General features: G+C 52.8%; 3 protein-coding genes across 25 annotated transcripts; 1 reads left to right on the forward strand and 2 right to left on the reverse strand.

Annotated features, from left to right (window-relative positions):
• The first annotated feature begins 287 nt into the window (after positions 1-287).
• On the forward strand, positions 288-14,021 carry AGPAT1 (1-acylglycerol-3-phosphate O-acyltransferase 1). Of its 9 annotated transcripts, XM_017654890.3 has the most exons (9): positions 2,030-2,165; positions 5,150-5,231; positions 5,564-5,650; positions 5,968-6,176; positions 6,396-6,529; positions 6,828-7,003; positions 7,166-7,261; positions 7,395-7,467; positions 7,854-9,036. In XM_017654890.3, exons 4-9 carry the CDS (start codon positions 5,977-5,979, stop codon positions 8,036-8,038), a joined length of 864 nt encoding a protein of 287 aa, XP_017510379.1. In that variant the 5' UTR covers positions 2,030-2,165; positions 5,150-5,231; positions 5,564-5,650; positions 5,968-5,976; the 3' UTR covers positions 8,039-9,036. The 9 variants fall into 9 exon arrangements, with proteins under 9 accessions (XP_017510383.1, XP_017510384.1, XP_073081027.1 ...); XM_073224926.1 differs by lacking the exons at positions 5,150-5,231; positions 7,854-9,036 and adding an exon at positions 13,918-14,021 and having other exon boundaries at positions 1,871-2,165; XM_017654893.3 differs by lacking the exon at positions 5,150-5,231 and having other exon boundaries at positions 1,874-2,165.
• On the reverse strand, positions 9,186-12,503 carry EGFL8 (EGF like domain multiple 8). Of its 6 annotated transcripts, none has more exons than XM_037005094.2 (8): positions 11,978-12,503; positions 11,056-11,184; positions 10,713-10,835; positions 10,498-10,628; positions 10,322-10,417; positions 10,043-10,213; positions 9,879-9,958; positions 9,186-9,800 (listed from the first exon to the last, which is right to left on the reverse strand). In XM_037005094.2, the coding sequence occupies exons 2-8, from the start codon at positions 11,154-11,156 to the stop codon at positions 9,363-9,365; spliced, it is 1,140 nt and encodes a 379-aa protein (XP_036860989.1). In that variant the 5' UTR covers positions 11,157-11,184; positions 11,978-12,503; the 3' UTR covers positions 9,186-9,362. The 6 variants fall into 6 exon arrangements, with proteins under 6 accessions (XP_036860989.1, XP_036860987.1, XP_036860991.1 ...); XM_037005092.2 differs by having other exon boundaries at positions 11,704-12,503; XM_037005096.2 differs by lacking the exon at positions 11,978-12,503 and having other exon boundaries at positions 9,186-9,335; positions 9,647-9,800; positions 11,056-11,384.
• PPT2 (palmitoyl-protein thioesterase 2) lies at positions 12,711-24,690 on the reverse strand. Of its 10 annotated transcripts, XM_037005091.2 has the most exons (10): positions 19,940-21,934; positions 19,243-19,356; positions 18,870-19,057; positions 18,473-18,626; positions 17,916-18,011; positions 17,719-17,826; positions 16,845-16,928; positions 16,641-16,725; positions 13,723-13,777; positions 12,711-13,538 (listed from the first exon to the last, which is right to left on the reverse strand). In XM_037005091.2, the coding sequence occupies exons 3-10, from the start codon at positions 19,047-19,049 to the stop codon at positions 13,395-13,397; spliced, it is 906 nt and encodes a 301-aa protein (XP_036860986.1). In that variant the 5' UTR covers positions 19,050-19,057; positions 19,243-19,356; positions 19,940-21,934; the 3' UTR covers positions 12,711-13,394. The 10 variants fall into 10 exon arrangements, 9 of the variants coding, with proteins under 9 accessions (XP_036860986.1, XP_036860982.1, XP_036860981.1 ...); XR_005057766.1 differs by lacking the exons at positions 19,243-19,356; positions 19,940-21,934 and adding an exon at positions 24,412-24,690 and having other exon boundaries at positions 13,723-13,865; XM_037005087.1 differs by lacking the exons at positions 19,243-19,356; positions 19,940-21,934 and adding an exon at positions 24,412-24,690 and having other exon boundaries at positions 17,719-17,820.
• Positions 24,691-25,071: the final 381 nt, after the last annotated feature.

A 25,071-nucleotide genomic window follows, 5' to 3' on the forward strand; every position in this document is an offset into this window, starting at 1 on the left:
TGATTGGCCATAACTCTAAGGGAAAAAAATGGTGGTTGGGGAAAATGCGCGTGCGCAGCAGGGGGGGCGGGAAGAGGTGAGCTAATCCTATGAGGACTGAGCATTTCCTGATCCCACCCCCTGCACCTCTATCTTGTCGCCATGGTGACTGTACTACAATTGGTGGGATTTGGAGTTCAAAGGCCTAGGCTCGACCTCATCCGGGTCCTAGGCTGTGATCTCTCTCGGATGATTGAGCCATTTCTTTCGCCCATGATTGGCCGAGACAGGAGAAGAGAGCTCAGAGAAAAGAGCAAATACTGGGGTTACAGGGTTCAAAATGGCTTCGGCCTCCTTTGCTAACGTAGAGAGTAGAACCTCCCTCTTAGTGAAGAAGGGCGAAGAACTGAGGTTATGTCAACATTTAGGTGGTGCGAGCAGCGGTCTGTGGCGCTGGTGTTAACCCGTCTCCCTCGGCTGGACGACTCAGCCCACCCCTCTCTAGGTGACTTACAGAACTGATGGCCCACCCTTTTTTAATGTGACCTGAAGTGGAACAGAGTTGATCTCAGTCCTGCTTTAAACCTTAAAAGCAATAAAGGCCCAGTTCCACCCCTAAGTGGGTGCAGAATGGGCAAAACCCACCCCTTTTTAGGCCCGCCCCTTCCTTTTTGAGAACAGGGTCTTCCTCCAGAGCTAGACCCCTGGGACTTCCGCAAGCTACTTCAGAGCTTCTTGGGCCTTTTGTGTGACTTTAGGACTTTTCTACAGTCAGTGACGCTCACTGTAGCCCAAGGAGCGGAACTAGGTAACAGTCTACGTACTACACTGTCCTTTATATTCTATTACTTAAGTCATGTAAACTCGTGCCGGGCGAAAGTGTGTCTGAGGGCGGGGGCAGACGTAGCCTGAGGGCTGTTAACACCCAGATAAAAGGCCCACGTGACTCAATTGAGGAAAAGTGGAAGTTGGGAGTTGCCAGGACAGCAAGGGAGGTGAAGGTTCAAGCACACCTGTAGAGGTTTAGCAACAAGGTTATTGTGAGAAAGAGGTGGAGACCAAGGAAGGAGTGATGGAATGATCCCGGTAAAGGGATAATGGGAGTATAGGGAAGAGAGGATCAGGGATTGGAGAGGGAGCAGATACATGGCTGCAGAAATTAAGGAGGTATGCTCATCCCAGAGGATTCAGTATTCTTACTCATTTTTTTAAAGGAAGCAACCCTAATGCCCAGTTTCCACTGGAAGAAAAGATGCCCCTAGATTCTATGTTGGGGAGAGGAGTTGTCTCAGCTTGGGTGATTAAGAAGGCAGATAGGAAGGAAGGAACTAGTAAAGAAAAAGTACTGAGGTTAAAAGAACATGAAGGACAGTGGCAGGGAGAGGAGGCTGGACTGCTGGGAGATAGCCGGGGGCACAAAAGGCAGAGACCAGTCAAGAGGGCTGGAGAACGAGGTGCGTCGAGATGGAGTCCTGAAGAGAAAAGGAACAACTCAGTGCTTGGCATATAGTAGGTGCTTGGTAAATATCTGAAATTGAATGGGAGACGGTGTTGGAGTAAGTAGGAAAGAATAAGCAAATGTGGGAGTTAAGAGGGAAAGAAAAAAAAAAAGTAAAAGAGACCAAGTAAGAGGAGAGCTGATGGAGAATGAGAAGGAATGGGTCAAGGAAGGCATACAGCACCAAGGGACACACAAGCCGTGACTGCCAAAAGGGAGCTGGAGAGAAAAAATGCAGCTGGAGGCAGAGAAGGCAGCCCAGTCGAGCTCTCGTGGGGCGGAGCTAGCAAGAGACTCGTACTTGTCGGGAGGAGATGCCTGGGTCCCTGGGAGGCGATTGGCAAAACAGGCCGCTCATCACCGCCCCCTACTTCCTGGCCATCCCCGGAAGCCAGCCGGCGTTGGGAAGGGGTGGGGGAATAGCGGCATTGGCAGCCCCAGCCCTCAGAGACCGGAGGGAGGGAGGAAGGGAGGGAGCTGGGGGGACAACCCCTTACCATTACTACCGCTATGGGCCCAGCCTCCCAATCTCACCTCCCCTACATCGGCCGGGGATAGGACATCCCCAAATCCTGTCGCCCCCTTGGCACCGACACCCCGACCGAGGCAGAGACAGCCACCCGCCACCACCGCTGCCGCAGCCTGGCTGGGGAGGGGGCCAGCCCCCCAGGCCCCCCACCCCACCGAGGTGGGGGCGGGAAGGGGGTGGGAGGAGGTGGGAGGAGGGTGATGAAAGGGACGTGGAGGAGGGGATGGAAGAGATTGGGTCTGGGAGGGCGGAGAGGGGAGAGGGTTGCTGGGGAAAAAAAGACCGACTGGGGAGAGGGTTGCTGGAGAAATGAGAGGGAGCCTGAGAGGAAAGATGGAAGAGACACAAGAGGGAGGAGAGGTGGAGACCCTGTGAATTTGGGATAGGGGTGTGGACAGGCAGTCCTGGAGAGGGAATTCACGGACACTTTCCCCAGTTCCTTTTCCTGCCCTTTGGCCCCACACGACTCCTAGGGGGTTGTGGCCTAGAGAAGGTTTGTTGCCCTCCTTACCCCCAGATTTGCTTCCTAGGAATGCCCTCAGACATCTTTTTCCACGTAGGCACAGAACCTCTTGTTTCTCAGTGGCCTTTCACACTGCTAGATCCTTACTGACATACAGATGCCTTTGGGGGGCCATGTTTTCACAGTGAGTTTGTGTGCCTGCGATATGTTAATGGCTTGCGTGATGCTAGATTATCCCTATGCTTATCCATAGGCTGGAAAAATTACATGGTAATTCCCATCAGAATTGTCCATTCTCATGTCCTATGTCCATGTCTCACCTCCAGTCTTGAAACGCTCAAGTGTGTGTCTTCCTATATTGCAGCTATAACATGGTCTCATGTTTCTTGCACATTTTATGTTTTTGCATGTTTATTTTAGCTTGTAAAGATTATACCTGATTTTGTTTCTCAGGTCCACAGTCCCATCACACGCGGTGTCTTCATGTGGGATCCCGTAGCTTAGCTGATTAGCGCACACTCATGTTGTGATCGGATTGACCTGTTTGCTGCATGTATTTTCCCAGTCATGGTTCACATTGCACATATATGTGACCTTTCGCATGATATGCTGATGTAACATGGCCATAATATGTGTGTTTCTGGTTGCACATACTATTTCTTAATTTTACTGGCAGTGTATTTTGTGAACTGTATGCTCATTAATGCATTTGGCACTCCATTGTGCTTATAAATCCTTGGACCTTTCTGCTATGGAGAGGATCACTTAATGTCACATATTAGAGAAGGTAACAGCCTCCATGTCCCCAGATAACCATCCCCTATGCCTTACCTTGCTAACTTCCCTGGCCTATGTCCCTTCACACACAGTATCTCGCCAGTGGCTAGGATCAGTTGGAATTTAACGCATGCCACAGGGTCAGCCCTGCCATGCGCATTATTTGTCCCCTACTCTTTCACTGTTGTCATGTATTTGATGACACCAGCATCTTTCCCTGGTGGTGTGTTAATCCCCACTCTGTATGTTTCTCTTGTGTGTGAGACAGTATGTGCCATCTTGATTGCTGTTGCCCTCCTTTACTGAGACCACATACTGTATGTGTGTATCCAGAAGTGGTGACTGTGAGACTTGGTGTATTCATTGCTTTCTTGGTGCCTTTTCATAGTTAATTGTCCTCAGGAGGGTAGTATCTGATTTAAGATCAAAGCCACCTTCTCTGTCATTATGACTGTGTGGGTATGGATGGAGACTTATAATCTGTTTAGCAAATATTTATTGAGCACCTTCTCTGCCTCTTTCTGTCCTGAGTATTGGGAATAGGACAGACTCATTATCCTCAAGCTGCTTACAGACTTGGGAGGGAAACAGAAATGGCAGTGAGCAATTACACCCACTGTGGTGTCAAGATTGGTGGTTCTTAAACTCATGCACACCTCAGATTCACCTAGATGGCTTGTTAAAACACAGATCAACGGGCCCAATGCCCAGAATTTCTGATTGAAGAGATCTGGAGTGAGGTCCAAGGATTTTCATTTTTACACTTTAAGAACCAGTGACCAAGATAAAAGTATAATGAAAACTCAGGCCTGGGGAGGTTCAGGAAGACCTCCAAAACATGACACAGAGCTGTAAAGAAGCAACAGAAGGACATTCCAGCCAAAGGGAGCAGCATGTTCATGGCACAGAAACGTGAAGAATCATGGTGTGTCTGAGGAACTGAAGTAAATCAGTTTGGGGCAAAACTTTTTTTGTGGGGATGTGGCCAAAGATGTAAGCAGAAGTCAGCTTGTTAGGAAGGGCCTTTAGGCAAGACAGGGAAATGCTCAGATTTGTGTTACAGGAAAATCTCTGTGGTTGCCATGTTGAAGACTGGAAGGAGGGGAAGAGTCAAGAGCCTGTTGCTAACAGTCCAGCGGGGAAACCTGGTCTGAACTTGCAGGGGCAATGGGCTGGAGCAGCTCGGAAAGCCTGCCTTGTCGTATTTCCTTTATCACCTGTTTCCTGTATAGCTTCACTCTTGGCTCTGGGCTTACCTTTGAGCACAGACCTTCTTGTCACTGGAAGGCAATGCCTCTAGCCTTGCTGAGAGTGATAGGTATTTGCCTGGACACCCTTTTTGTGAATTGTGACCGGCCTCCAGCAGTGGGGTAGAGTGGAGGAAGGAGGAAGAGCCTTGAAAGCAGAGTCTGTGAGCCTGCGCCTCTTCCTCCTGAGCTTTTTCCCCTCCCAGGACAGGTGGTGTGATGTCTCTTTCACTCTCAACCCTCCTTTTTTCACGGGGTACATGGTGTACCTGCCTGACCAAGTTGCCTCCAGTGTCACTGCAGGGGAGGGAAGGGGACAGTAGGATTTGTTTGCCTGTCTTGGGGGGCCGAATTGATGGATGTAGCTACTCCTGGTATGTCCAGGGGTTTACCTGGGAATGGGGCATGGGGGTTGGGGCTGCCTGGGTGGAGAGCGCTTTTTTAAGTATGCGTTCACATTCCTTTATCTGTCACTGGGTGTGATTATAAACTTGTGTATATGTGTGAACAGGTCAGTCCTTGTATGATTGTGTTTGTGTTTGCATTAGTGACAGGGCCTTTATTCTTGCTCCTCAGCCCTTGAGAATGTCTGGGTGTTTTGTCACTTTCATTATAACTGCTGGCTGCCCTGTGCACACCTGTACATATACCTACAGGTGGCAGTGCAACTGAGTGGTTAGGAGCACAATCTGCCTAGTTTTAAGCTAGAAGTGCCTCTTAGGAGCCGTATCACCTCGGGTAAGTTATTTAACCTTTCGGCCTATTTCCTATAAAATGTAAATTGTGTGGTTCGTATTTAAGCAAACCCTTGGTATACAGACAAGGCCTGTCCAATAGAAATATAATGCAAGCCACATAGATGACTTTTAAATTTTTGGTAGTTATATCAAAAAGGTAAAATGTAACAGTGAAAATAATTTTAGTAATATACTCTATTAACCCAGTATGTCCAAAAGGTTATAATTTCAAAATGTAATCAATATAAAAAATTATTAATATTAATGGGAACATTTTACATTCTGTTTTTCATTGAAAGTCTTTGAAAACTTATGTGTATTTTACACTTCCAGTACATCTCAATTCAGATTAGGCCACAATTCAAGTGCCCAGCAGCTATACGTAACTGGTGGCTACCACGCTGGACAGCACAGACCACTGTAAGACCCTTAGCAGCTACAGGTGTTAGCTATTATCATTTTTGTCTTTTCATTACCATGTCTCTGAGCTGTGGAGGTCTGTTTCTGGTGTCTCCTATCTATCTGAATGTATCTGGAGCCTTCAGGAAGAGGGTGGAAGAGCAGCCCAAGCTCCTTCCCCACTGCTGCCCCCTTTCTAGAGAGGCATCCTGGGCCAGTTTCCACGGGAGCTCTGGCCCCGTCCTGTGTCTCTGGCCCTTGTCCTGACAGCCCCCGAAATCCTGCCTGCCCAGCTGCCCCAGGAGCCAGGCCCACGCCCCTTGCTGTGCCCCCTGCAGGTGGCCAGAATGGAGCTGTGGCCAGGGGCATGGACACTGCTGCTGCTGCTCTTCCTGCTGCTGCTCTTCCTGCTGCCCACCCTGTGGTTCTGCAGCCCCAGTGCCAAGTACTTCTTCAAGATGGCCTTCTACAATGGTTGGATCCTCTTCCTGGCTGTGCTAGCTATCCCTGTGTGTGCTGTGCGAGGACGCAACGTTGAGAACATGAAGTGAGGGGCGAGGGGTGTTGGGTGATGAAGGAACTAAGGGTTGGAAGCACGCAGTGGATGGGGAGGATGGGGTGGTGTAGGAGAGACTGAGTGAGCCCAGGGAGAAAGTTAGGGGAGAGGACTGCAAACATGCCCAGGGAGGTAATAGAGTGGGGGTAGCTGAGGCATGCCAGTGGATGTCAGTGGGTCCCGCTGGAACCCCTTGCCGTGACCCCACAGGATCTTGCGGCTGATGCTGCTCCACGTCAAATACCTGTACGGGATCCGAGTGGAGGTGCGTGGGGCTCACCACTTCCCTCCTTCACAGCCCTACGTTGTCGTCTCCAACCACCAAAGCTCCCTCGACCTGCTTGGTGAGACCCTCATAGGGCACACCTCCCCCCAGCCATACCCTTCCTCCTGGAACCTTCCCCCGAATTTCCTCCCCTGAGGTCCTCAACTCTTCCTCTTCTGGGGCCTTGCCCCCTTGCTCACTCCCAGGCCTTCTTTCCTGGGGTAGAGCTGCCCTCATAAGAAGGTGATAAACCTTTAGTCACTCATTCCCCGAGTATCCTTCCTTTATTTCCAGTCCCTAGTAATGTGGGTGATGACTTACCCCTCATGATACTCTGCCTGCATCCTGATCCTCACCCCACCCCACCTCTGCTTTAGGGATGATGGAGGTACTGCCAGGCCGCTGTGTGCCCATTGCCAAGCGGGAGCTACTGTGGGCCGGCTCTGCCGGGCTGGCCTGCTGGCTGGCAGGAGTCATCTTCATCGACCGGAAGCGCACTGGAGATGCCATCAGTGTCATGTCTGAAGTCGCCCAGACCCTGCTAACCCAGGATGTGAGTCACACTGCAGAAATGGGGGTTGAGGGGTTATGGAGTAAAACAGTTGTAAATAAACTAATATGCAGAGCCAGTTGGCCTCAGAAGTCCCATTACAGCACTGAACCATTTTCTGACCTCTGCATAAGTATGTGTCTTCCTTGACTCTTTCTTCCCTAGGTGCGGGTCTGGGTTTTTCCTGAGGGCACAAGAAATCACAACGGCTCCATGCTGCCCTTCAAGCGGGGCGCCTTCCACCTTGCCGTACAGGCCCAGGTGATATACTACTTCCCCTTCTGCCACTAAGCCCCAGTCCTTCACCAGCCCCTCCTCTCTTGGCAGAGGTTTGTCATGCGGGGCCTCAGAAGGGAGCTGTGAGCTGATTGCTTCCCCCCCCACCCCCCGCCAGGTTCCCATTGTCCCCATAGTCATGTCCTCCTATCAAGACTTCTATTGCAAGAAGGAGCGCCGCTTTACTTCAGGTAAGGCCCTGAGCGGATCTGGGGGTGGCGGACAGCAGAAGCGTCATGGGAGAGGCCAGAGGGGTGGTCCCCCTGAGGGGCATTACTGTCTGGCAGGAAAGATAAGGCCTGTGTGTGCACATCTAGAATAACACTCAGCAGGAAATGCTAAACCTATACGATGGGAGCTGGAAGCTGCTGAGGGCGTGTCTGGACTGGGGTTGGAGAAAGGCTTTGTGCAGGAGGGCCTCAGAGAACAGGTGGCAGCTGGCAAATGGGAGGTTTTTCAGAGTAGGAGGAAGAGAACTGAAAGGTTGAGGATGGGAGTAGAAAAGCTCAGAAACTGGGCCCCACCTGTGGGCAAAGGCCTGGGTAGACAGGCCATGATGGTGCTTACCCCCTCCCAGGGCGATGTCAGGTTCGGGTGCTGCCCCCAGTGCCCACAGAAGGGCTGACACCAGATGACGTCCCAGGTCTGGCTGACAGAGTCCGGCACTCCATGCTCACTGTTTTCCGAGAAATCTCCACTGATGGCTGGGGTGGTGGTGACTATCTGAAGAAGCCTGGAGGGGTGGGTGAGGCCGAGCTCTGAGCTCCCCTCTCATCTACTGTCACCTGCCTCCCCACACCTACCAGCCCAGTGGGCCAACCCTCTATCTCATTTCCCCTCTCCCCACTTGTTCTCCTCTTTGGAATCTTCAACTTCTGAAGTGAATGTGGACACAGCACTGCTTTTTGCCCCTTCCCAGTTCCCCTAATGGTCTCTTGCCTCAGTACAGTCTCCACTCTGACCCCCACCCACCTCCTGTGCCATCTTGTCTGTGGGACAGTTACCTCCTCCTCATCTCCAGTGGCTCAGCCTACACAAGGGTCCTGTCCCCCGTGAACCCTTTCTTTGTGGGTTTCTCTCCTTTCCACCCCACATTGGCCAGTGAATTCATCCATTCTGTGGAACAATTCCCCACCCCATCCCAAGTCCATGGATTCAGTGGATTCATGCTGTGGCTGGAAGCTGATGCCTGGAACACTCCCCCAGGCTCATCCTGGGAATGCTCCTCAGAACCTTCAGCCTCCCTCCCATGGAGCCTCCTGTTAGTTGAGGCTGGATTCTTTTCAGTCAGAGGTCTCATCATTATCCGTGCCCAGGTTTGAGCACACTCCTGGACACCAGTTTGGGCTTCACATTTCTGCTTCCCCCATCTCCGTGGTACAGTTCTTCAGTGGTCCTGGCCCCAACCCAGCCCCCTGTAGCCCTGCTGTACCATTCTAACCAGATACAAGGGGAAGAGGCAGACATCAGGTGCTGTATCACTTCTGCTCACTGAGGAGTTGGGGAAAGGAACTGAACCCTGACTGGAGGGGATGGGAGGGCTTTTAATTTATTTCTCTTTCTTTTGAGGCTTCCCCTCTGAGCCAGTTTTCATTTCCTCCCCTGTGGCATTAGCCACTCCCTGCCTCCCACCCTGTGCCCACAACTGGGAATGTGGGCTGGGAGCAAAAGGAGAGGGTGGGACCGAGTTTTGCGTGGTTGGTTTTTTATTAATTATCTGGATAACAGCAAGAAACTGAGAATAAAGATTGAGAGAGAGATCTTGGTCCTTTCTGGCTGCACTGGTTAAGGAGTTGAAGCAGTTCTTCCTCAGGCAGTCTGCTCTGAAAGGCTCAGGAGCTGGCCAAGACAAACCCCCGCCTTCCTTTCTGCAGCGCTCAGAGGATTCCATTGCTCATTCCTCCTTGTGGCAAATAACCTTATCTGCAGCTCCCCATCTGGCCAATCCCAGAGGATTAGTGGGTCCAGTTTCTGTATAAATTAGGGGGCAGAGGCTCTACAGAGGTTCCTTATCGCTGCCGATTGAGGCCTGGGCCCAGGCGATTGTCCTCACAGGAGCCTGGTTAATGACAAGGAGACAGGCAGGCTAGTTGGCTGTGAACTGTGGATTTCTGGGGCTGCCTCCAGCTTGGAGTGGGTGATGGGCACTGTAGAGACTCGACACTAACCTGACAATAAGTGGAACACAGGGATCGGGGAAGGGTACCAGAAAAAAGGGTAGTGATGTGTGGGTAGCTGGGACAGTGTGGGAAGAGTGAGTGTTGGAGAAGGTTTTGGGAAAAGAGAAAACTAAACTGGGGAAAAGTGTCTGAAAGAGTCGGAGCCAGCTGCCAGGGATGGGGGTCTCAGCAGACGGGCATGAGGACTCACAGGCACCTAGCCTCTCCTCCAGCAGCAGCACTTGGTCGCTGAGAGACTCGATTCTGTCGTGCCCGCCCCACAGCTCAGCCACCTGCTCAGGTCGCAGCTCTTCGGGTGGCATAGGCAGCACCGCTCGGACCCAGGCCCCAGCCTGACCGGCCCACTACGAAGAAAAAGAAGCCTTGGGGTGCTGGTGAGGGGCGGGAACCCTGCGGTCTTGGCCCCAGGTGCCTAGGCTCACCTGCTCCAGCCGCTCCAGCCGTGCTCGAAGCTCACGGACCTCCCAGCTCAGGGCGCTCTCATCAGGTTCTGCTTCTCGAACTGGGACGAAGGAGGACTTGACCACAGCCCCGGCACTGCTGCCGGCCCAGGCCCTCCCCTCGGCTCATGCTCCCACCTGCTCACCTGCCACGCTGAGGATGCTGGCACTGGTTGGGGTCTCCAGGTCCCCCTCTGTGCAGGTGCGCCCGTTGGGGCCCAGCACCAGGCCACGGGGACAGCCACAGGTGAAGCTGCCTGCAGTGTTGAGGCAATGGTGCGAGCAAAAGGTGACGCCAGCCCTACATTCATCCACGTCTAGTTACAGGAAAGAGGCAGGGGCTGAGTGGGTGGGGGTGGGAGCGGGCGCCCCCCGTGGGTAGGAAGGCCCTGGAATCTCCGCGCGAGGAGGGCAAGCTGACTCACCCACGTGACAGTGCTTCCCCCCCCAGCCCGGGGCGCACTCGCACTGCTCTGGCCCAACGCACACGCCGCGGTTCAGGCAGGGCTTGGCACAGATGGCTGCGGGAGGAGGAAGCGGGGTTCAGACCCGGATCAACAGCCCGCTACCCACCCCCAGGCCTGGGAAGACCCAGGTTCACCTTCGTCACAGGTGAGCGCCCCCGGATGCCGCTTCTTCCAGCCCTGGCAGCACACGACGTGGGGCTGCTGCACCTTCCTCCTCACCTCCCGCCACGCCACGCGGTACGTGGTCCTGGAACACAGGGCCCAGCTGGAGATTGGCATGTGGGTCCTGGCCTGGGTTCTTAGGGTTCCCCTTGAGAAACCTCAGAGTCCAGACTCCCCATTCCCCCACCTGTAGGTGCTGCAGATGCGCCTTCCTTCGCACAAAGTCAGGTAGGGCTTATACACCGGTTGGCTGTAGGACTCGTTATAACGGAGCGGGACCACCAATGTTTGCTTGGAGCAGATCCCCTGGCTGCACCCATGCAGGAGAAAGGAGAGAATTGAGTGGGCCAGGCCCTGGAGAGCCAGGGGTCCCACTTCCCTCAAGGCTCTACTGAGGTCCAGCCCTCCCTCGAAGTGACAGCCTCATCCCCATTCTAAGCATAATTTGTTTTGCCCCCTGTGAAGCCAAACCGCCTCCCCAGAAGGTTTCATGAAGCCTTTGTCCCTGGTCCCGCCCCCTCTGTTGTCACCTCTCTTTGAGGGGTCCACCCTTGGCCCCCTCGCCTGACATCAGTAGCAGGAAGAATGAGAGTCCGGCTAGGAGAGTGCACAGCTCATCCCTGGACCCCATGATTCTCCTTGACTCCAGGCTCTGCCAGCTGCAGGCAAGAAGCGGTTAAAGGAGGCCCTTCCCCTGTCCTAATGGACTTTTCCAGCTCCAGTCCCTCCAAGAGCAGTCTGCTGGTGCCCTTAAAGGGCAGCAAAACGTTGATTTGTACACACTTGCACTAGCCACTAGGATCATCTGCATCTGTGTGTACACTGAACTAACACCACCCTTTCCTTCAGCACATCAGTCACATCCTAACACCCTCCCTGCAAATCCCCTCCAGACACATTAACCTCCCCTCGTGACCCTCTCTAACATGATCAATCTCTAACATCTCTAACTAGCCCTCTTCTACCTTAACTTTCCTACCTTCAGAACTTCAGATATTCACCATTACACTCCTCATACCTCACACACAAACCCATGCACCTGGCAGCCTCACACCTTAAACACATTCCTACTACCCTCACATACTCACACCTCTCCCTCCCACAGCACCCCCCAACTCACACTCGCTCTAAGGCTCTGAGCGGCCCCTACCCTTTCCCCGCTGACTTCCTCTCCCCACCTGTCTTTCCCTCTCCTGGAGACTCCAGGCAGACCAGTCTCAGCAGCAGCAACTCAGACTGGTGGGCGGGCTGGGCAGCAGCAAAGGAGAGGAGGGGCTGGGCCACACAGTCCTCCCATTCCCGCCCCCTCCCTCAGGCCTCCTCCACAGCACCAGCTTGATCTGCTCAGTGGGGTCCGAGTCCCACTACCCTCACTACCACCCCGGCAAAGGGCCCCCGAAAGGTATCTTCCCAACCCTCTGAGACCCCTTAGTTCTGGAACCCCCAACTCACCAAAGGCTGCTGCTGCTTTAATATCCCCAGTATCCCTGGCCCTTGCCCACCCACCTTCAATGAACAAATTCTGGGGGAGTATTGAGGGTCTGGAAATCAAAGCAGAGAACAAAGCAGGATCAGACCATGGGAGAAGAGGCAAGATCAGCTGAGGAAAGGAGGGCAAGTCATCACAAAGGAAGCAGGGGTGGGCAGCCCAGGGCAACAGGGGAAAATTGCCCCCATTTCTTGATGACATTTGTCAGGGCCTAGAGGGGAACAGAGTTGAGTCAGCCACCACCACCCCCATACAGAGCAGACAGGGCCCTATTGTCTCCACCGAAATTCCTCCTTTCAAGGAAGAGGAGGCTCATTGTCCAGCCCCTCACCCAACTCTGGCCTACAGAGTTCGACAAAGGTCAAAAAGGGGTGCAACAAATGCCCACCCTGACCCTTAGCCCCCTTGTCTAGCCTGGGGGTGGCAGGCGCATTCCACCCATGAGGCTGGGGCACAAACCACTGGAGCCCTGGGTTCAGCCCCCCAATCTTAGGCTGTGACAGGAAGAGAATTGTCTTCAGCAGGAAAGAACCCACAGAGAATCAGGAACCCACATAGAATGGGTATCGAGAGAACGGAAACACCAAGGGGGTCCCACACCAGACCAGGCATCTGGGCACCCAGGCCTCAGGCTCTCCATCCCCACCCTCCTTGGGGAGCCAGGTGCCCCTCACCTGGAAATAAGCCAAGCCACACTGAGGAAATTGAACTTTATTTCCATAAATACAGGGGTTAACATCCATTCAAGGGTAGCTAAAAGAGGGGCTGGGGCCTTGAAGAAACTAGGCTCCCAGGTGGTACCCCAACACTGAACATAGGGACTGGGGGATCCCCAAACCTGAGATGGGCCTCGCAGGCCACAGATATTCCCCAACACTAACACTTCAAGAATGGAACTGTCCCCATAGGGGAGCCTCAGAACCCCACTTTCATGGGTAGACTTTCCTGGGGTTAGGAGGGCTGATGAAAGGGGAGTTCAGAGGAGAAGGGCACATGGGGAGAACAGAAACTAACAGTGTCCTGAGTGGCCTGGAAGGAGACCCCTGTGGCAGGCAGGGGCTGGATTCTCCTCCGATACATCCAGAGATGGAGCAGCAGCAGGAGGACCCACAAGTTAAAAACCTGGTTTCTCACTTCGCAACCTCAGCCTTCAGAGGATGACAGAGGATGGAGCAACCCCCAAAAGAGAGAGCATGAGGTGGGAGGAGACCAGGATTTGTCATTCATGAAGGAGCAGAGGGGATCCTGGGAGCCCTGGCTGGTGGAGCAGTGTGGGAGCAATGAGGTGGTCACAGGCACACCACAGCCTGACATCTGTTTTCCACGGCCACCACTTGGTCTCTGGGCTGGGGAATTCCTGAGGGATTCCTGGAAGTGTCCTCAGGACAGCCAAGGTTCAATGCAGGTCTCATAAAGGGTACGGTTAGAGTGCCAGGCTGTGTGGGATATCCCAGCCATTGGACACCTCACTATCGCCCCCCGGGCCAAGAGAGTCTTCAACCCAAAAGAATCCCGCAGATAAACCTTTAGGGTGGGAGAAGGGACATGGAAGAAAGACACAGTGAGAGACAAAGTGAGTTCCTGCTGGTGTCCCAGGCCCCCTCCCCACGGATGAACCCTTCAGCTCACGGGTCAGGCAGCAGGCAGGGAAGGCTACAGACTGAGGTGGGCTAGTGCAAAGAAAGGGAAAGTAATTCCAGGGGCTTACCAGTTGCTCCTCCATCTCCAAGACCGTCTCATTTTCATCATAGAACCCAAAGAAGCTACAAAGAGATGGGAGCAAGTGGGGGCGGGTTACCAGGAGAGCTGCAGAAAATCGAGGTGGGCTAGGGTCCTTCAGGAAACTCACAGCTTGATGAGGAGACAGGCAGCAAAGAGGACATTCACAATATTTAACTTCCAGGGGGCAGAATCATGAGATACCATATACTTCATGAGCTGACGCACGGGAGATGGCAGCACTTCTGCAGAATTCCCATCAAAAACATATAACCTGAATCTAATCATGAGGAAATAGCAACAAACCGAACCTGGAGCACATTCTACAAGGCAGCTGGACCATGTTCTTCAAAAATATCAATGTAATGGACAAAGACTGAGAAAGTATTCCAGATTAAAAGAGACTGAAGAGACATGATAACTAAATGCAATGCATGTTCTTGGGCTGGATCTTGCACTGGATTTTTTTTTCTGTAAGGACAATTGAAAAAATTTGAGTCAGGTCTATCGAGTACCACATCAATGTTAACTTCCAGATTTTAATAATTGTATTGTGGATATGTAAAAGAATATCTTCAATATAGGAAATGGACACTGCCAAGCTGAAGTTTTAGGGGTAAAGAGACATGTCTGCAACCTACTTTAAAAGGGCTCACATACACACAGACTATATATATAGGATGCTAATGTAAACATGGTAAAAAGTTAACATTTGGGAAATGTAGGTGAAGAGTATACAAGATTGCTTTGTATTCTTTGGTGACTTCTTAAGTATGAAATTATTTCAAAATAAAAAGGTCTTTAAAAATTTTTAATGAATATTTAACTGGCATGGGCACTGAGTGAACACTGGCCATGAATAACTGAACAAATGCTAATAGCGTTACGCCCAATAGGCTATGAAGCAAAGAGGACAGGCCACTGCTGTCCTCTTTGGACATCAATATGATGTCCTATTTGGAGCATCAATAAAGGCTTCCCAGCAATGACCCCTGGACTGGGGAATGCTGTCCCAAGTAAACAGAACAGCAAAAGCACAGCAGTGAGGCACAGCTAGGTACATGGGAGAGCTGGGCTGAGGCCATGTTCGAGGAACTAGATTTCCTAAGATGTAGGAGAGCAGTCGGGGCACACAGACGTGGATTTGAAGTCCAGCTCTGTTGAACACTCTGCACTGTGAAGGATTGAGCACATTACTTATCTTCTTTGTCCTACATTAAAAACACCTCCTCTGTAGAGAGGAAGTAAAACATTGTGGTTAAGTCAGCCTGACTTCACCACTTACTAACTCTCCGAAGGTAGGCGAGTTATTTCCTCTCTTTGCACCTAAGGTTCCATTCATGTCAAGTGAGGATAATAGTAACTATTGTGAGGATTAAATGATTTTTATTTTGAAAGTACTTAGGATAGTGCCTTGGGATGTAAAAGGGGCTATCTAGCCATGAGCTGTTACTATCTTCATGGGTTAAAAATGAGATATAAATGAATCCCATCCCTTACTATTATATGGGATGTTACTCCTTTCAATCAAAACCCTCCAATGTCTTCCCATGTCAGAATAAAAAATCAAGGACCATGGTTGCCCAGGATTAGGGGGAGGCAGGGTCAGGGAGTTAAGTCTAAGGGGTGTGGAGTTTCAGTCTGGGAAAGGAAAAAGTTCTGGAGACAGGTGGTGGTGATGATTACACAAGAATGTGAATGTATTTAATGCATGGAACTGAACACTGAAAATGATAAATTTTATGTATATTTTAGGGAAAAAAACTCAAGGGCCTTACTTTGTCATACAAAGGCTCAATAGACCTGGCTCCCTGCTATCTCTTTCACCTCCTCTCCCACCCTCTCCCCAGCTCCCTGTACTCTAGCCATACTGGTCTCCTTTTCCTCACACCTGCCCCGCCGGACCTTTGCAAGTACTACTCCTTTACCCTCGGTCATCTTCCCCAGAGTGTTACACTACTCCTTCCCACACTTCCCTCAGTCTCTGCTCAAATGGCAACTCTGGTCCAGGAAGACTTCTTTGGCCATTGTCTAAAATTAGGCTCCAGGCATCCTCTGATCCCTTCCCCTGCCTTGTTTTATTAACACCTGATATGTATATCTATATTTATTATCTCTCCCCCCCACTGCAATGTATGCTACATAACAGCAAGAACTTCTCTGTCATTTACCACTGCACCCCCACAGTCCAGAACAGTGCCTGAGCATGCAGTGCTTAATAAATATTTGCTGAGTGACTAAAGTAGTTCAGGTGACATTTCGATCACTCATGATGACCTGCAACAGAGGCATAAACACAGTGTGATAGAGCCATGGGTTATCCTAATGAATAAGATAGAGGGGACAAGCCTGGAGGTTATTACAGAAGTCCAGGTACATAAAAGAGGTGGTAGGAAATGTGATAAAATGAAACTATACACACATGTGGTACCAATGTCAATTTCCTGGTTTTGTAGTGTGCCATAGTTAACACAGGATGCAATCATTGGGGAACCTTGACAAAGGATACACAGGGCCTCTCTAAACTATCTTTGCAACTTCCTATGAATTTTGTTGTTGTTGTTATCATTAATCTACAATTACATGAAGAACATTATGTTTACTATGGTCCCCCCTTCACCAAGTAACTTCCTATGAATTTGTAATTATTTCAATGTTATAAGTCTTTACAAAGCAGGGGTAGAAGGGATAAGAAGGAAGTACAGTCAGCAGGATTTAGTGACTGGCTAGACACAAGAAGTTGGGGAATGACTCCCAGGTTTTGGTCGTGGGTGACAAGATAAATGGAGGGTGGGTGCATTAACTGAACAGTGGGAAAGAAAGGCCAGTTTTAGGCATGAGATAAGGATTGGTGGAGACAGCAAGGGTGTCCTCAGCCAATCTTTGAGCCATATAGTCCCTTATTACCTGGACTGCCAAGGAGTAATAACACCATCATCAGGGCCCCCAATCAGCACCAGGCGGCCCACACGAAGAAAGTTCTTCCGCCATGCTGCAGGGTGGGAATAAGAGAGGCTGAGTTAGTCACAGGGGTCAGGCCAGGTTGGAAAGGGCAACATAGGGAGTCAGAAATGCAGAAAACAGGACCCACGTAGGAGCCTGGGGTCTTACCAGTGGCATTAGGATGGTCCCTTTCCCCATTGATCAGGGCCAGGAAGCTGCTGGCATTGAGGTACAAATCATCATGGTGGGGATCTGGGTACGAACAGCAGTTAGAAAGATAAAGAGGCAGGGAGGGGAGACAAGACTGGGGGACTGGAAGGCCAATCAGAAGGCTACAGCAATAGACAAGGTATATAGTAATAAAATAGTAACAATAACAATAATAATTATAAACATGACAGGTAACACCTTTATTTAGCACCTACTATGCTAGGTACTGTTCAAAGTACATTGCATTCATTAACTTAATCCACACAACCACCCTGTAGGATAGGTACTATATTACTACTTTACAGATAAGGAAAACAGAAAGGTCAAGCAACTTGCCCAAAGTCATCCATCAGAGTCACCTTTAAACCCAAGTAGTCTGGGCCCAGTTTCCAGGTCTAGAAAACTACAGTAGCTGTTTGCAAACTATGACCTATGTGCCAAATCCAGCCCACTGCTTGTTTCTGTAAATAAACTTTTATTGGAGCACAGACACAATCATTTATTTACATATGCTGTATGGCTGCTTTCACACTACTGTAGCTGCATTGAGTAGATGTGACAGAGAATATGTGGTCTGCAAAACCAAAAATATTTGCTATCTGGCCCATTGAAGAAAAAGTTTGCCAACCTGTGCACCACACTATACTCTCTGAGGCAATAGTGTAATACACATGAAGCATTTTGATCAGTGCCTGGTCACACAGTAAATGCTCAATAGATGTAAGTTATCATCTTTATCACTGCTGTTGGTTATGCTAGAGGTGGGAGCAGCAGGCCCTACCCTCCAGGGTGCCCTCTCCATGGAGGCCCCAGTTTGGCATCTTCTACTCACCATGCCAGTAGTTGCAGATGGAGAATTCCTGGCCCCAGGGGCTATAGCAGATTCGGTAGAGGTTAGACCTCATGGAGGTGGGGAAGAGCCACTTCAAATAGTCTGTATCTGGCAAAAGAACAACAGTGCCATGTGGCCCCAAACCTTTATGTCACCAAAACCTAGGGCCCTCTATGGAGCCCACAGTGCCCACTCACCTCCATACTGTCCCATCTGTGGAGAGGAGAGAGAGATGAAAGAATCCACATTGTGCTCATCCATGACAGAGAGCAGTGCCCGGCATACCAGGCCCCCTGGAGTCAGAACACCACATTGAGCAGGGACGCAGGGACACCCAAGCCAACAGCCTCCCCATTCCACCCCCACCTCCAATGTATATAAAGGAGACAGGCCCAGAGAAAGCAGGCAGATCCTGCGGCAAAAGGTTACGCATCATGTGAGTAAGAGCCAGAATTAGATTCTGGGTCTCCTGACTCTGATTTTACAGTGCTTTTTATTGCCCCACTATCTCTTATGTCCAAAAACCATGGGTAATGGGGAAAGGGAGCAGTGGTGCAGGGAGCTTCCATCCTGTTCCAGACAAAGACAAACGTAAGACATAGGTGCTGAGGGAAGTCAGCAAAGGAGGACTCAGGTACCAGGGCTCTGGCTGAAGCAATTCAGTTCAGAAAAGGGGACACTATGATGTGTCCCTCAGATAAGGATCAAGCCTTGGATAGGGCGGGCTTAAGAGTTAGAGGGGGGGGGTGCCTACCCTGGGAGTAGCAGATGAGATGCACCCCTTGAGGGGCCTTTGCCATGATGGGGGCCACAGCCTCTCCAAACCCTTGCACCTGTTCCCACAGGGGCCGCAAGCTCTCTCTCCCATCGAAGAGATCGAGCACAGTCACCACAGTCCCAGGGTGTGTCTGTGGGAAAGGGGCAATGCTTCAAACAGGGATGGACTATGAAGCCCCTCCTCACCACCCCCTGGCCAGCGTCCACATGCCTACTGTGCCCTTCTGGAACCAGGGATCTCATCTCTCCCCACACCAGCATCAGCTCCCCAAGGAACTGGGCAGGCACAGAGGGGTAGGTTTCAGCTCCCCATTCTCCCTCCCTGGCCACTGAGACACCTCCAACACACCACAACCTGGTGTCCCCTGCCAGACCTCGTTGATGTATTCCAGCAGGTGGCGGAAGCTATACGAGCTGTCAAAGAGCCCGTGCACAACGATGACGGGCTTGTAGGACGCGCGGTGGGGCGCGGGGGCTGCGGGCAGCAGCAAGGTCAGGAACGGCAACAGGAGGAGGAGCCCCGCCGGGAGGAGCCCCGGACCCGGCCCCAGCATGCTCCCGCCTGAGAAGGGACGATGAGGGCCTGTGAGAGAGATGACAACACCCCCTCCCCTCGGAACACACGCCCGCCAATCAAGTCTCCCCCGCCTGTGCCCACAATAGGTCCTTGTCACAAAATAGCGTACTTTTAACTTTAGTCCTCTCCTCACAAATACCCCCAGACCTCGCAGACCCACCAGCGCTCACCAGAAGCCCTGCCCCCAACTCAGCAGGGACTCGTCTGGTCTTCCTAACGCATCATCCCAGCCATGCCACGACCCGGGGTCTTACAAGTAAGACCCAGAGCAGCGGCGCAGGTCCCTGAAAGTGCAAATTCCCACCTGGCCTGTGTTCGTGAGCCCAGCTCCGCCGGCTGTTTACTTCTCCCCAGTCTGAAACCCAGTGGGGGAGGGTGTGAGGAGGGCGCGCGCAGGGGAAAGACTGATGGGAGAGGGGAGGCTGCTGGGGTCGCGCTCAGCCATCACGTCCGGGGCTTTCCCTGGCAACCGTGCGAGCGTCCCCCGTAAAGCAGGCCCAGGACCGGAGGGGCATTGGAACATTCTATTGAGGCCTAGGAGCGGGGGAGGGAATAGGCGGAGCGATCCATTTAGACAGGGGGGGGGAGAGGAAGAACACGTTCTGGGAATCGAGAGGCTCTCCAGCCCCTGCGGCACCAGCTACCCAAGGGTCCGATTTCCCAGCCTTGATTGGCCCCGATGCCCAATTCCGGCGTCCGGCTCCAGAGCGGACACGAATTTCTTTTCCCCCTGTGGGGCGCTGGGAGACACTGGGTAAAGCAGTTCGCATTTCGTCTTAACGCCAGATGAAGCCAGAAGCCAGCTCAGGCGGATCCCTCCCCTCCAACCCAGCCGGCCCGCCCACCTGCCCCAGGTCAGCGTCTTACAACTCTTCATTCGAAAGTGCTTGTAGTGCCCTTGTCTCCAGACACGCGGAGAGTCCTCGAGGCCCCTCGAGCTAAAAGTGCAGCTGGCCTAGTTTCTGCTGCCCTACTCCACTCCACTCCCCATATACTACACACCTCCAAGGGGCGGAGGGCCCCTGGGGCAGCGCTGACTCACGCTCGCGTGGCTTCTATGAGTCTTTGAACCTGAACGACCCTCATAATCCAGAACCTTACCTGGGAGCTCCTGGGAGCGGCTCCCAAACCAGTCTCCAGCCCGGTCCACACTTCTGAACTCCGCGCGTCCAGCACCTCTGTGCCTGTGATCCCTACTGATAACTAGGTGCCCCTGTTACTTTTACCTAGTATTTAAAGACATTTCCTTTGAGAAAAGAACTTCGCAGCTTGTCTGAACCCCTCCCTCCGTTCACAAGGTCTTTGCCCGTTTAAGTCCCGGGAGAGGAATTGCCGGGGCAAAATACCTCTAAAAACCGAAATAAGTCAAAGGGAGAAATGAAGTTTAAAATCCGTTTATTGCTCACAAACTGCAGTCCCGGACAGTCTCTCTTTCCTGCTCCAGCAGAAGCAAAAAACGGCCTTCCCCTCCCCTCACGGGTACAGGTAAGCCCTCGTTGCCTAGGTAATTACCCATTGATATGGAGATGAACTTCTCTCCACCCCTGAGGAATGGCTCAAATGCACTAAAGCCATACCTCTTTCTATCTCTGAACGCCTATTGATAAGCAGATGTACCAAAGCCAGGCGAGACATTCTGGAAATACTACAATTTTACCCACGGCCGGACTAAAGTCTCTCCCAATAAAACCAGTTGCACCCGGAACTGTGTGGACTGTGGATGGGATGAGGGCAGGTAGTCAGGAGCTAACGCCTTAGAAACCACAGCGACCGGTGTGGGGCCATGATCTAAATATCTGGGGCCTAGGGCTGGCCCAGGCGAGGGCCTCTGCCATAGCTGAGCCCCCCACTTACCTCCCGCTAGGACACAGAGGGGAGGGACACAGCCCGGGAGAGCAACTGCCTCACGTGGAGGCTGGGAAGTACACACTAGTCTGAAGGTGGGAGGGTTGGGAAGGAGTAATGATTCCGGCTGTGTTTTTACAAAAAGCCTAACTCCTGTAAGCCTATCTTCATCTCCCCAGCTATGTTCTCCCAAGATGCAATAAGCAAATAAAGACTGCTGTGCCTCCAGGTCAACTCAGAAGGCGGCGCTGTGCCTTGGCAGGGCTGGGATTTAGAGAATGGCTCTGAACACCAGCGAGCCCAGGAATTCTAAGAAGCCCAATAATCAAGGGGGAAGGAGGACCAAGCACTCATTCCCAAACCGAGCTGCCAGAAATGAATAGTTGAATCATCCCCTCCTTCTCCCAAAGGGCTTCAGCTCCTTCACTCCAGGAGGGTATCCATACATTCCCCAAGCTTCCTCTGTCCTTCCCCACCCATACCCGCAGGCCTAACTACCTCTGATCTAATGAAGACCTGAGCCGCCCACTTACCTCCGGATTCACCCCAGGCCACAACTGTGGGAATATTTCAGGCCACTGCAGGTCTCACCTCTGCACACAGTTCTCTCCCATGCACAGTAGTTACCTTTCCTAGAGTAGGGTAAACTGGGGCCAAGGATTTGGAACCTTGCAGGGACTCAGAGGGAACCTGAGGAGGGGAAGAACTGATGGTGCGCAAACTGGAGTATTGAATCCACTGAGCACCTGCTCCCTTCCTCCCACAATATAATCACTACAGCCAGTCTTGGAGGGGAAGCCTCTATAGAGAATTTTCTCCTTCCTTCCCTTAGTTCCACCCGGCCATGCCTGGTCTTGCTTGCCTCCCTGTTTCCATGACAACGCCAAGGGAGCCCAAACTGGGGGCCTGAATGCCAGAGTGAGAGGAGGAGAGAAGTGATCCAAAGCAGAGAGAAACCGAGTGGGGGTACATCTAAAGCTCCCCTCCTTGCCTCTGTCCCTTTAAGCTCCCCCCCTCCCTGCTCTCCCTCCGCCCCACGTCCCCCCTTTTCTCCTCTGTCTTCATCTCTCCATCTCTGCGCTGCTGCTAGCTGCGCAATCTGCGCACCCAGACTCCGGTCCCAGACGGCGACCCCGACTCCAGGTGCAGCGACCCAGTCCCAGAGAGACCATAGGCATGTCATCTGAAAAGTCAGGTAAAAAACAAAACCTCACACCCTCTCCAGCGTCTCCAGACTCTCCCCCAACCCTTGGCCCCAACCTCTGGCCCCAACACCCTCCCTTACCCCTTCCTAAAGGATGGTTCTATTTCATTCCCCTTCTATACAGCCCTCAATGCCCCCAAGACCCCCACCTCTTTCTATACCCCTCCCTTCTCTTCCTTTCCTCCTACCAGTCTCATCCTCGACCCCTTGCCAGCAACATGGGCAGGGGTCAGGTTGAGAGGGTGAGGAAAGTACAAAAGTGGCTTAGCATCAGCCAGGTCCTGCATGGATAGCATCATTGGGAGTGACAGATGGACAAATGACACTGGTTTGAATGGAGACATTCAGTGGGGAAATAGGGAGACATGATCAGATGGGGGTTCTCGGGGGAGTAAAATCCCTAGGATCCTTCTTTATCTGCTGTAAAAAGGGTACTGAGATTCCCAGAGTCTAGGGCACCCCCTGCCCACTGCAGGAACGGCAGAGAGGAACATGTTATTCTACACGTATATACAACTGTTGAACTGAGCACATGTTAAGGTGGTGCAGCATAGCTATACATGGGCACACACAGGACTAGCTCAGACAGGCAATCCCAAAGGAAGGCATAAACCAAGGAGGAGAGGATATTGGTCTGCAGGTGAAAGCTGTGTGCATGTTGCTGAAGAAGGAAGAGGAGCAAAGGAGGGTGGTGACCTCAAAACTAGATTGAAAAGAAGAAGGGGGGCAGATGGCCTAGAAACTCCCCCTCCCCTGCTCCAAGAAGGACAGATGGTTTCTCCTGTCTCATTAACTTTCTCCATCCCTGACCCTCTCTGTGTCCCACTACCCTCTTCCTTATGTCCTGTCTGTCTTATTTCTCCCCATGTCCTCTCCACTGCTCACCGTCCCAGGCCTCTCGGACTCAGTCCCTCACACCTCTCCACCACCCTACAATGCCCCCCAGCCCCCGGCCGAACCCCCCGCCCCGCCCCCACAGACCACCCCCTCCTCACACCATCACCACCACCACCACTACCACCAGTCCGGCACAGCCACCCTCCCACGCTTAGGGGCAGGCGGCCTGGCTTCTGCGGCTGCTGCTCAGCGCGGTCCCTCATCCTCCGCCACTCTGCCGCGGCCTCCACACCACGCCGCGCCCGGCCCGGCCGCTGGGGCACCCCCACCCGGCTGCGCTACCTTGCCCCGCATGCCACCCGACCCTTACCTGCAGGAGACTCGCTTCGAGGGCCCATTGCCCCCGCCGCCGCCGGCCGCCGCCGCCCCGCCCCCGCCGGCGCCCTCTCACACTGCCCAGGCCCCGGGCTTCGTGGTGCCCACGCACACGGGGGCTGTAGGCACACTGCCACTGGGAGGCTACGTGGCCCCTGGCTACCCCTTACAGCTGCAGCCTTGCACTGCCTACGTGCCGGTCTACCCGGTGGGCACGGTGAGTATGGGGTGCACAGGGGCCAGGGAAGAGGGGGATGGAGGCATGATGGAACAGGACCTCGAATTGGGGACATACTGGGGGACGGTAGGATGGAGAAACAAGGCCAGGGAACCAGGCGGCGTTCCAGGGGCAAGGCCTAGAGATAGGAAGGACTGGGGCAAGGCCTGGGAATGTGTGTGTGAAGGCGAGAGGGGTGCCTGGGTCAGTTGTGGTCAAAGATCAGGGCTGGGAGGGGGAACAGGGCCTAGAGGCCCAGAGATTTGAAAGAAAGAAACAGCCTGGAGGGAGGAGGAGAAATGAAATCTGGGAACCAAGGGAGGTAGAAAGAAGGGAGAAGCAGCCTGGGACTGAAGGAGTTAGGGGAGGCCAGGGCAGAGCTGGTAGGGAATTTCCCTGGGGGAGGGAGTATGGAGGCTCCGAAGAACATGAGATTAATGACAGCAGTGAAGGGAGGAGAGGGACGTAGGTTGAATTTATGGGTGTCCTGGAAGCCTAGTGGATGATAAGCTTCTTTGAGAAGCAATGAAAAAAGAATTGTGCTTTAAAAATCTCTCTGCCAAGATGAGAAACATTGATAGGCTCAGAAAGGGTCAGACTGACATCCTCGCCGCCCAAACTTCTTCCCACAGCCCTATGCAGGCGGGACCCCAGGGGGAACAGGAGTAACCTCTGCACTTCCCCCGCCACCCCAGGGCCCTGGGCTGGCCCTGCTGGAGCCAAGGCGCCCTCCACACGACTATATGCCCATCGCGGTGCTGACCACCATCTGCTGCTTCTGGCCTACGGGCATAATCGCCATCTTCAAGGCAGTGCAGGTGGGAATGGGGGAAGAGGTGGCGTCTGGGAAGGGGAGCTCACTCGTTTTTCTTACTCCTTGGGAATCCTGGGCCTTCGGAGGAGCACTTAGAGGGGGTTGAGGCGTGCTGGCGAGGCAGCACAGCTCTAAACGACCTTCCTCCACCCTTCCCCCGCAGGTGCGCACGGCCTTGGCCCGCGGAGACATGGTGTCGGCCGAGATCGCTTCACGCGAGGCCCGGAACTTCTCCTTCATCTCCCTGGCGGTGGGCATCGCAGCAATGGTGCTCTGTACCATCCTCACCGTAGTCATCATCATTGCAGCACAGCACCACGAGAATTACTGGGATCCATAAGGACGCCCCCGCCCAGGCCCCACCCTGCGCCCCTCGACCTCCCAATCGCGTTCGGCAGTCACGCTGAGAAACCAATCGGCGCCGTGCACACCTGCCCTCTGGGGCCACCGGACCTCGATACTTCCTAAACTCGTCCTCCTCGCCTTGCGAGGTCCTCAGGAACCCCGAAAAAACAACACACTTCCAGAGACGCCTTTTCCCGGGATCCCTGCCATACGCCAGACCCTCAGTCGCTGCAGGCCCCCATCCCCTCTAACTGCAGTTCCCCAGCTCAGCTCCCTCACTCTCGGCTCCCCAGCCTGCAGACAGCTACCCAAGGCCCCGCCTCCCAGGTAGGCTCCGCCCCGTCTCCGGCACAACCCCGTCT

This window comes from Manis javanica, chromosome 16 (assembly GCF_040802235.1).
Source record: "Manis javanica isolate MJ-LG chromosome 16, MJ_LKY, whole genome shotgun sequence".
Taxonomy (NCBI): Eukaryota; Metazoa; Chordata; class Mammalia; order Pholidota; family Manidae; genus Manis; species Manis javanica.